The sequence below is a fragment of the Glycine soja genome, chromosome 8 (genome assembly GCF_004193775.1).
Source record: "Glycine soja cultivar W05 chromosome 8, ASM419377v2, whole genome shotgun sequence".
Lineage (NCBI taxonomy): Eukaryota > Viridiplantae > Streptophyta > Magnoliopsida > Fabales > Fabaceae > Glycine > Glycine soja.
The window spans coordinates 595,479-606,461 of NC_041009.1; the positions used below are offsets into that span (position 1 = coordinate 595,479).

Below are 10,983 nucleotides of genomic sequence, written 5' to 3' on the forward strand. Positions count from 1 at the left end.
ACAGGAGCTTTCTGAGTCATAGAAAAGTGCTTGAGGAAGTGCATTGCACGCACTAATCTGATTAAATACATGGAAGTCAAATGTTTTATTAACTAATGGATCTTCAATGAAAAGATTCGGCTTCATATCTCAAAAGTGACATTCGAAAGAAATACAAACAAAACATCATGCCAACTTTGACATTAAAATGAGTTAGTTTCTCACATTTTGCTTAGTTATTACTTATTTACCGAAGATTTTGGAATGGCAGAATTCATCAAAATCAAGAAACTGTGAGGTTACAGATTTGTCTGCTACTACGAGCAAAAAAAAAAAATACTCGTCATCAAGACTAGGGAAACATTTTCTGTCCTACACTCCTCTCTTCTCACTTTAATAATTGTATTTGACTTTGTGCGTTTATTTTTTTCCTAATTTTATGTTTTCTTAAATAAAAATAAGGCAAAGTTTTCAAATATAATATGAGCAAACATCAATTTCATATTAAAGTATTACTCTTCTAACAAGCGCAAGAATCAATGAATCAATTGATACATGTTTCAACCCAACCTGTGTTTTGAATTCGCCATACAGCTACATTAAATAGGACTTGTATGATTAAACAACTTAGCTAAATAGTTTATTTTAGGGCGCATTTGAGTAAATAACTTAATTAAATACTTATTAAATAAGCACTTATTTATACATAGGAATAAGTACTTGTATATAAGTTTTTTTTTATAAACTATCCTACAAAATTTATTGAAATAAGCTAAGAACATCTTATAAACATTTCATAAATTGTTTGCACAGGTTTTTCCGGATGCTTACACAACTGCTTAGTCCAAATAAATTATGAATAAACTCTCCCAATTCCAACCAACCTCAACAGCCTGTAACATCCTTTAAAATACTACTCCAAGCTCCTACTTAATATTCTTTTCCAGCTTATTTTAACTTTCAACTAATTTTTTAATTTTCAGGTAACTTTTTCTTGTTAATTTTGTCAAGCCCACCATCATCTAACATATTAGCGCAATATGCTACACTGGTTACAAAGTTAAAGGAGTTGGAATCTTTAATTCTTTATCTTAAATTTGATCTAGAAATCTGTGTATAAAAAATACTACTATTAAAAATGCCCCATTTTATGGAGTGAACAGTAATGACGAAAGAATTTTTAAAATTAAAAATGTAGCTAAAAGATATTTTTTTAAAACACATCTTTTTTCTTTTTCTTCTGATCCAAACGAAGAATAAGTGCCAAGAAAGTTAGCACTATGGACGGCTGAGAAATCACTGGAAAGTGGAATTGGGTATGCCGCAAGAATTTCAGAGATTGCAATTGCAAGAGAAATAACAATATCCGAAATAATAATAATAAAGTAAAACTAAGATGTTCCTCAACGTTCACTTTTATAGACAAAAACTGATCCAACAAGGGTACAAAAGCCCCAGAATTTATAGAATTAAAGAAAAAATACACATATGAACAACAGTACAACAATATTCTGTCCATAAAGAAAAGTACAACAATAATGAACAACAAAATCCGCAGTTAAGTCCCCTAGAACCCCACAACTCTGAAGGGAATTTAATGCAAATGGTGAGACATCATCTGTTCAAAGCTAACAAAAATTTTGAGCTTCAGTTAAATCCATTCTCTAAACTCGTGAGAAGGTAGGTAGCAGGACTACATGCAAAAATTTAGGAAATAAAGAAAAGTTACTACAATCAGTGACTTCATTCTGGTTATGTACCTTAGCCTCAGAAAACTTGTGTTTAAGGCTCCTCTATAAGCAAAAAAATTGTGAGCCCCTTTTCCTCCTGGCTCTTCTCTCATAAAAAGAAAATGTCAATATACATACAGACTTGGGGGGTTGACATGGCATTATGGTGCAATGTTGAACAGTTAGTGCCCAAGGAAGGCTAAATCAGTTAGAGATTTTTGAAGAGTCTATCCCATTAGCAGACTCTTCTCCACTTGACAAAGTTGAAGGGCTCCCTTGGCTTCGATTCTCCTCGTTGCCAGCAGTGCGAGATTTTCCGGGTCTCAGTCTAATATTGGCACCCATGGGGAAAGGCTCCTGCAGAGACAAAAAAATATTGATCAATTTTATCACCACCAGAAGAATCAGATAATACAAAGTTCTTAACTAAAGAACAAAAGCTTGATTTACCGGATCACCAGCATTTGGGCCATCTGTATGGAAGAGAATAGGACGGCAACGTTTGTCTTCATTCATCAGGCTTGAGTTCTGGAAATGAGCAATAAGAGAACCTTTTCCTTGAATTCGGGCATAGGCAAGTGAGGCTACTTTTTCACTATTAAACTTCTCCCATTTTTTCCCATCAAAAGCCTGCAAAACATTTCTTTATTTAGTTCCATCAACATGAGGAACCCAAAATTCATAGTACATAGATAGCTCAAAGCATAAGAAAATCCAAACAACCTGATGGAAAGGAATAATTTGACCAGGATCAATCATGTTTATGAATGCATAGCCAACATTACATTTGTTCTGCAATCGTTGTAGACTAAAATTAGAAACATATTTATGATTTCTTCTCAAAAGGAAAGAATAAATCAACCAGAAATACTTACCTTGAAATCAATCGGTAAATACAGAAAATCATAAGTTCCTTTACATTGCTCGTCTATTGCAGCAAGAAGCATCTTTGAAGTATACCTACCAAACAAATAGCAAATAAATAAATAAAAAAACAGAAACAAGTCAAATCGGGAGACTAATGCAAGAGAGTATGAATTCTTTACTGCCTCTAAAATTTGATTGATCAAGATATATGTCAAATAAGCACAGGCATGCACAAGTGTGCCCATGGAAGCATTAGCAAGCAGGAACTCCAACACTTCAAAATTAAAAAGGCAATAGCCAAATGCTCAGCAGCCAACTTGGATAAAACCATTAAATGTATAACATGTGTCTATGTTAATATTTGCTAGATCTTAAAATAATCTATAAAAATAAAATAATGGCTTTAAGGAAACTAACAGTTTTACCGATACATCAGTTGAAGACAGAAAATTAAGAAGCAAGAAGAACCAAAAAGCTAGGGAGACAATTAACATACTTGTTGGGAATATTTTTTATCATAAGTGTAGTTCGGCTGTCTTCCCCACGCAATATGCGACCTAAGTCGAGTTCATACAGTTTTTTATCAACATTGTTGGTGCTTGCTTCATTTTTACGGTGATAAAGGTTTCTCATACGTTCATTGGAAGCATCAAATTTTGACATTGAAGACATAGGATGTCTCACTGGGAAAACATGAGATAGCTGCTTAGGAGAGTTTTGCCCAGCATTGGTTGTCAGTTCGGTGCCATTCCCCCCAACATGAGAAAACATGTTGTGAGAAGGAAAATCCAGTGGATGCATTTGCCAGGAACCATGAAAACCTCCACTTCCTAGAGAACCCAAGCGAAAACCAGAAGCCTCAGGGGACCCTCCCAAGTAAGAATTTTGCCTTTCCCAGGGCGAGGCTGTAACAACTGGTGCTGATCCAACATGATGGTCCATCATATGTGGTGTTCTCAGCATATGAGGCGGTGTTCTAGCAAAGCTTGACATCTGTGGAAGGCCCGGAGAAGAAGCATCATTAACAAATGATGGTGATTTCTGCCAAAGCATGGTACTTGATGAAGGTTGCTGTTGCAAATTGGAGCTGTTCCACATATGATAAAGTCCCTGATGTGGGCGTATCCCATTTCCTGATGAGCAAAAGTAAAACAAAGATACCACATCAAGATTAGATGTAAAACTGTTAAACTCACATTACAAATTGGTTCAGCTTACAATTACCCAGATCCAACCACTTGAACTGAAGACCCATATTTAATTTGGAATTCTTAATCACAGATAGTCAGGCAACTCTAAATTCATTCAAACCCAATGTTTTAAATCCCGGATAGCAGCACGTAGCGGTTGGCTCCAAAAATGCTATAGCGAGATAGCGTATAGCGGGATAGCCACTATTTTGAATTTTTTTATAGTTTATATAATGTATACTATATACATATAAATTCTTTAAAATGATTAAAATTACTAAAAATTAATGGCATTCATATTTAATAAAATAACAATAAAAGTCAGAGGTGTCTTGAACAAAACCTACAAGTAAATACCAACAAGGAAAATGATTCCTGGACTCCCAAAAGGTGTAGTCGTGTAGAGACCTTGAGAGAGATAAGTGATTGATAAGATTGGTGATGTGATGTGATGTGGAGAGATAGAGATATAGAAATGAGAGGTGTTGGTGGGATATTTGTAAATCATGGGTGTCCAAATATCACCACTCATACCAAAAAATGTCAAATACAAGCATCCTAGATAGGAATTATCAATCATCAAAAATAGCCCTCCAAGAAAGACCTGATGTCTTTGTTCAGAGGGCGGTTTTGGAATCAACACATAGCACCGTGATACAGTGCCCGCTATGGCTGCTATTCAGCCCGCTATGGCCTCTACACTAAACTGCTCCACTACAGCAGCCCCTGTAGTGGGCAAGGGCTGCTCCACATTGCTATAGCGCACTATTTAAAACCCTGTTCAAACCAACAGCTTGATCTTTAATAAGTGGTTAATATTTTCAGCATATTTCAGTAAAAGAAACAAGATTTTTGGGGTTATTAAAAAACTATGGGAATGCATATTCCTTAATAACCAAGCTGATTATTTTAAAGTTTCAAATTGCTAGGATGCTGTTCAACTAAAAAAATTTATCCTCTCTGGTCATTTAGCCGCTTCCAGTAACAATTTTCTAAATAGACAGTAATCATTTAAAAACTATTGCACAAAAGAAAAAATATACATTAAGCATTCTTAGCACATAAAAAAGGTGCACTAACCTCCCGCATTAAATTCTGCTAAGTTCCCAGTTGAGCCCATTCCCTGAATATGCCTGCCATCAGAGGCTTCTGTTGCTCCAGCACCTATATTGTTAGCCATGTTGCTAATGGAGCTAGAAAAGTTATAAGGACTACCATTAGCTAAACTATCACGATACTCAGGTAAGGAATGAGGATGAAATCTCGAACCAGATGCAAATTTCATTGCATCAACAAAGTTACTTGACTCACAAACACTGGACACTTTTCCGGCAGGTGCCCCTCTCACAGTGTTGTGAATGCCAGAATTCACATGAATGAATGCATTATCCATAAATGCATTCAAAGGTTGCCTAACTGTAGATTGAAATCTCTGATTATATCCATTTTCTAAGCAACCAGATCCAATTACTCCAGAAGGCAGTGTTGCTGTAAATGATGTCTAGTTAGACCAAGAAGAGCATTTGCTTCCTAAGAAAAAAAATAAGTGCAGGCAGATAAAACCTTACCCTTTTGTCTTAATGATAAGTTGTCAATAATACTTTGACCAAGATCTCGCTCCTCTTGCCCCTTTTGAGACTGGTGCATCAAACTACAAAAGCAAGGTTTCCATGGTTGTTAACAGAAGGAAATAGCTTCTTAAAAGGAAAATGTAACAAGTTTTGCATCAAGGTGATCTATAACAACTTTACATTCCATTAACCATAAAAGCCAACAAAAACAGGCAGCAATTAAAGGTGATACAAATAGATAAGCACATCCAAAATAAAACCATTTGCATAATATCTTTTAGATAGGCACACGTAAAATACAGAAAACAGTTACAAGAGCTACTACAAATTAGAGAAAAAATTAAATTTATAAAAAGAGGAAAAAAAAATGGGTCAAGCCACCATGTTTCAAACCTAGGGTGGCCAGGTTCAAGCTTGATCTGCTTCCCAGCAATGTCAATCTTGTTCAATGCACGAAGAGCAGCTTCCGCAGCTCGGACATCATAAAACTCTATAAATTTGTGATTATTCATTTCTGAATATTCATAGATCTGCCATTAAAGACATAATATTTAAGGAACCTTGTATAATCTTCATAAAGCACATGAAACTAAACTAAAACAGGGCAAAACCAACAATCGACAACTTACTTCTTTAATTTCTCCATAAAATCCAAAAATTTGTTTAAGCTCATCATTTAAAACAGGTGAATCAAGACCAGAAAGCATCAGTGTACCATGGCCAATATCCTTTTCTGGAGCATTGACCTGACATGTCTTCAAGTTAATATACATCTATAACCAAAGTGTAAAAAGTAGGAAGAGAAAGTAATTGAAAAAGCAAAGCACATAGTTATAATACTAACTGCTAAGATGATAAGAACAACAATAGCAGCCAATTTTATCCAAATGATAGCAATGGAAATGGAATTATGCATACAAGATAAGTTATTAATATTATACCTTTGGAATTGAATAATGTATATCAAGTTTCCTAGACCCCAATGGCCTATTTTGAAGTGCTTGCATTGCATTTTGTGCTGCCCTTAGATCTTGATAAGAAATCATGACAAACCCACGATGCTTACTGGCTGTATAAATGGTTCGGATATCTCCATATTGCTGCCAGAACAAACATAATAGTGCATTTACATTTTATGATTAATGATATGAAATGCTTCCTGAGAATACTAGGATAAAAGCATTCAGCAAAGAAGAATATAGACACACCTCAAAGAGAGCCTTTAGCTCAGAGTCTTCTACATTGCTATTAATGTTTCTAACAAAAAGTGTTCTAGAAGGCTGTTCAACTAAAGGAAGTTTTCCTTTAGAACTTCCAAAGAAACCAAAATCTCCATCAAGAGCACTCATTCTTTTTCCTGAACTTAAATGTTCATCTCCTTCCATCTCCATGCCTCCACCACTGCTAAACAGATCAAAATCTTCAAAATCATCATTTGTTCTGGCATGAGAACTGCATCCTAACTCATCAACAACACCAGAAAACAGATCATCTTCATCGGGAAGGAGATTGCCTATAGTGTCAGCCTCCATTTCTTCAAGAGATTTATATGGTTCTTCCTTGGGAGGAGAACCAGCAGTAATGGGATGATCAGACCGAACATCATTCCCGAAGAACCTTACTGCACCAAGATTAGCAAATAAGTAGACAGATAATGACATCAATTTAACTAAAGTAAAATCAGAAAACCTTAAACAGATAGAAAATAACTTATTAGACAGATGAAAGGACATTTCATTAGTACCGATCACTTAACTAGGCCACAATACGCATCATACATGTATGCTCGGTATGGCATGAAACAAAGACTTACACTTTTGGCTAAATATCTCAGACATGGAGCTTGAGAATAAACTACTTTCAAAAGGGGCAGCATTGGTCACAATCTTGTTGCCAATTAAACCATAAGAGGTAGGTGCTGACTGCAGACATGCATTAGACAATGATTTGGTACGGTAATTCGATGATTCCGTGGAATGTATGTTATCCCCAGGTAGACTAGCCTGTGGCAACAGTAAGCCAGCTTTTGCATTTACATCAAGGGGGGGTGTAGCGTTCAAAATGTTGCCAGGTGATGCTACCATTCCATTGTTTCCTGATAAAATCAAAATAGCACAGCTTACTTATCCAGCAATTAGTAACATGTTTTGCAGATAAAGTAATATAGTAATTGATATAGATGTATAAAAATGGTTTGACATCAATCACTCATTCCAAGTACTTGACTATATTGATTGATAACTGATAATCATTATATCAGATTCAGGAGCAACCAAACATTTATATATTTGTTGTAAGCAAAAGGTGAGAAGAAAATCGACTAAAATGTCCTAAAATGCTCAAGTATATTCAACGAATCACCATCAACAGAAATAACATTACTTTTAGGAAATAACATTGACAATCACTTGTCCTGTGTGCACCCAAACATTTACAAGAAGTCCAAAACAGAAGGAAAAGAAATATTGGCTGAAAAGCGCTAAAACAGAAATGTATTACCACATTTCAGAATTGAGAGCCAGTGTATCCTGTAAAGTATAAAATATACACAAACAGAAAAATAATCCTAAAATAAACAAAGTGACTAACCAATTTGTGAACCAAATTCTGAATAGTCCATTCGATGTTTCAATAATAATTGGTATTTGGTACATTATTTTGTTAGATAGAAATCTTGGGGCATTAATGAGGGCATTAGAGAGTAAACCAAAACAGCATACAGAACTACTGTATTTTGAACAAATAATGGAGTGATCTGTCCTCACCTTGTGGGTAATGGTCATTAATGGATTTTGGTTTCCGTAATCCAACATTCCTCTGCCCAAAAAAACAGAGTTCAGGACAAGTTTAGAAAACCAACGAGTCATAAAGGCAAATAGCATTGAACGCCAGAGAGAAGTTGATTAACTTTTTCAAAAAATAAAGACCCCGAGTTTAATAGTAAAACTGTACAATGTTTTAGGGATCTGATGACCATTAAATTCTTGGGGTCACATTTTAGAAGTTCAAGAAACTAAAATTACAATAAATACCTCAGAGCGAAAGGAAATGTCATCAAAATAGTGGGATGAAGCAGAAACACCCCTCTGATCCATGATTTGAAAAGGCATCCTGTAGCCTCAGAGTCCAAACAATCTGGAAAAAGAGTAATATTGCTGAAAACTCCCTAATTGCTAGCTTCCTTGTACTCTACTCATCCTTGTATATTGGAAACAAATTTTAGGTCATTTGCTTGACATTGGAAAGTGCAGGTAACAGTAAACATGAAACTCCAATAAAAAAAGAAAGAAAGAAACTTGAGGTCATGTCAAACCCAGAAAATATAAGTTATCTTGAGTTCTTGACAATTATATTAAAAAAAAAAAGTGGGGAAGAACCAGGTAATTTAAACTATGCTACCTAAATTCTACTTGCCAAAAAATTCAAAGAGATCGATGCAAAAATCGTTGCATCTTCAACTAAATACCACCGGAAATGGATTCTATTGGGGGGAAAGAAGAAACCTTGTGGCTTACCTACGAAATACCTAACACAATTGAACCATTTTGGTTGTCAATAAAATGCAGGAAATTGAAATAAAACCATCCATAGAATTAGAAATTAGGAAATTTCCAATTCAACTGCACATAAATAACAACTGCCAGCTTCCCCTTTTTGCAATCAACCATAAAATGAAAATGAAAAAACATCAGACTTAAGCTTTCAATTCTCCATCTTTGTAAGGCAATTTTGCAGGAAAGGCCTCAAACATGAACAGATCAAGTGCAAAAACCCAATTTTCCAAAGGAGGAAATAGTGAAGATGAACATTAACAGGTCATGATCCCAAAGTCAGAAGCACCAAGACAAAATCAGCAAACAAATATTTCTATTTAAAAAGAAATACACAGATTATAATATTTTTTAACCAGACAAAATTCTCACCTTGAATTGTGAAAAACCAAATCCCCAGCACAAAAAACTTCAAAATCTCTGTTCCTCACAAAATTCAACAACCTTCTCATAGGAAACTTTTGAAAGGAGAGATAAAGAAGAATAAAAATTGAATCTTGCAGGATATCTATAACACAAGGAATTCAAAAATAAGGGATCTCGTGATTTCTTTTCAAAAATCTCATATCCTCTCTCTGCATTGTTTTCCTTGCAATCTCACCCCAGGATAAAGAAAATAAAAGCGAATTCTTTTTTTTTTGAATTTTGGCTGTTTCTAAAGACCCAAACACTGGCAAAAAGGAAAGGAAAGACAGAATCTAATTCGGAGTTCAAATCGGAAAAGTTGGAGATTCCGGCGAGCGTAGGGCAATTTTCCGGCGAGATTAAGCTCGCCGGTCACGCTGTGTGGTTCAGAGAGAATCAGACAACCCAAGAACAGAGTTTTGAGACTTGTGACAGAGAAAGAAAGGGAGAGAGAGAAAAAGAAGGAAAGGAAGGAAGAGAAAAAGTGTGTTAGTTGGCTTTAATTAATTAGAATAAATTAAACAAATAAAAAAAAAAGTTTGCAAAAAATAATAACAAATACAAAATACGGCAAGTCGTGTTTTGCGTGTATTTTTTATTTAAAAATAAAAATGAAAAGGACCGCACTTGACACGGAAAGTATTGATGAAACAAAATGCTACAAATTTGGACACCTTATCTTTTATACATAAGATTTTCTTTAAAAAAAAAAAAAAACTTTTATACATACGATGAGAACTTTCTTCATTTGGTTTTTTTTTTCCATGAAACCTCTGTTTTTGGTTTACAATGGATCCACGTATTCTTTCTATGTTTCTGACTTGTTACTTAGTTCCTGCTGTTTCCGTCTGATGTAAATTTATTGGATTCGTTTCTTTTCATTTTGGATAAAGTTTATAAAATTAGTTTCATAGCTAACTCAATTTAATATATTTTATCATTTGTAAATTCTTTATGAGTTTAATGTTTATATAATAATTTTTCAGAAATATTTATTCATAAATTATCATTTAAATTATTTTAAGATAATTATTATTTAAAAAATTAACAAACTTATAATTTTGTTCTCATTCTTTACTGCAATACCTTTTGTTTTAACGCGCATATTACCAATAGTAAATAGGTTTATCCATTTTTTTTTTTTTAGATTTGCCTTCTTTTTATAAATCTGGATTTGGTGGTTTTATTATTTGAATAAGGTATTTATTTATGTTGTGTTAACATTTCACCGCATTATTACTGAAAATAATAAAAATAAATACTAAAATCAAACAAAAAAATATTAATAGTAAAATAAATAAATAAAATAATTCAGATAATAAAATTAAAATAAAATGACTATTTTGCACGTATGAAAAAATATATTTAATCATTAAATTTTATATGTTACAACGATGATAGTGATATATGAGGGATAAAGATGCATTGAATTTCCTATAACAAGTCAATACATTTTTTAGCCATAATATCCTATGTTTTTTTTAAGAAATAATATTCTATGCTAGAATACCAGTAAAACAAATTTACTCATTCTTCTTGAAGTGTGATCTACTAAGTTTTCTCTCAGCAAAAATCTACTATTATAAGTTTATATTAATATCAATAATTACGATAAGGAAGTATTTAAACATGTTGGACTTAACCATAATGCGTAAAAAAACATTATTTTTAAAACACATATTTAAAATTT

General features: G+C 33.8%; 1 protein-coding gene across 2 annotated transcripts; it reads right to left on the reverse strand.

Moving 5' to 3' along the window:
* Window positions 1-1,376: 1,376 nt before the first annotated feature.
* On the reverse strand, window positions 1,377-9,772 carry LOC114420975 (protein MEI2-like 1). 2 transcript variants are annotated; one of them, XM_028386702.1, is made up of 15 exons: window positions 9,261-9,772; window positions 8,370-8,535; window positions 8,103-8,154; window positions 7,151-7,432; window positions 6,546-6,958; window positions 6,279-6,437; window positions 5,967-6,083; window positions 5,719-5,867; window positions 5,335-5,417; window positions 4,847-5,254; window positions 3,073-3,709; window positions 2,585-2,669; window positions 2,433-2,501; window positions 2,160-2,339; window positions 1,377-2,066 (listed from the first exon to the last, which is right to left on the reverse strand). In XM_028386702.1, exons 2-15 carry the CDS (start codon window positions 8,445-8,447, stop codon window positions 1,914-1,916), a joined length of 2,865 nt encoding a protein of 954 aa, XP_028242503.1. In that variant the 5' UTR covers window positions 8,448-8,535; window positions 9,261-9,772; the 3' UTR covers window positions 1,377-1,913. The 2 variants fall into 2 exon arrangements, with proteins under 2 accessions (XP_028242503.1, XP_028242504.1); XM_028386703.1 differs by having other exon boundaries at window positions 5,731-5,867; window positions 9,261-9,771.
* Window positions 9,773-10,983: the final 1,211 nt, after the last annotated feature.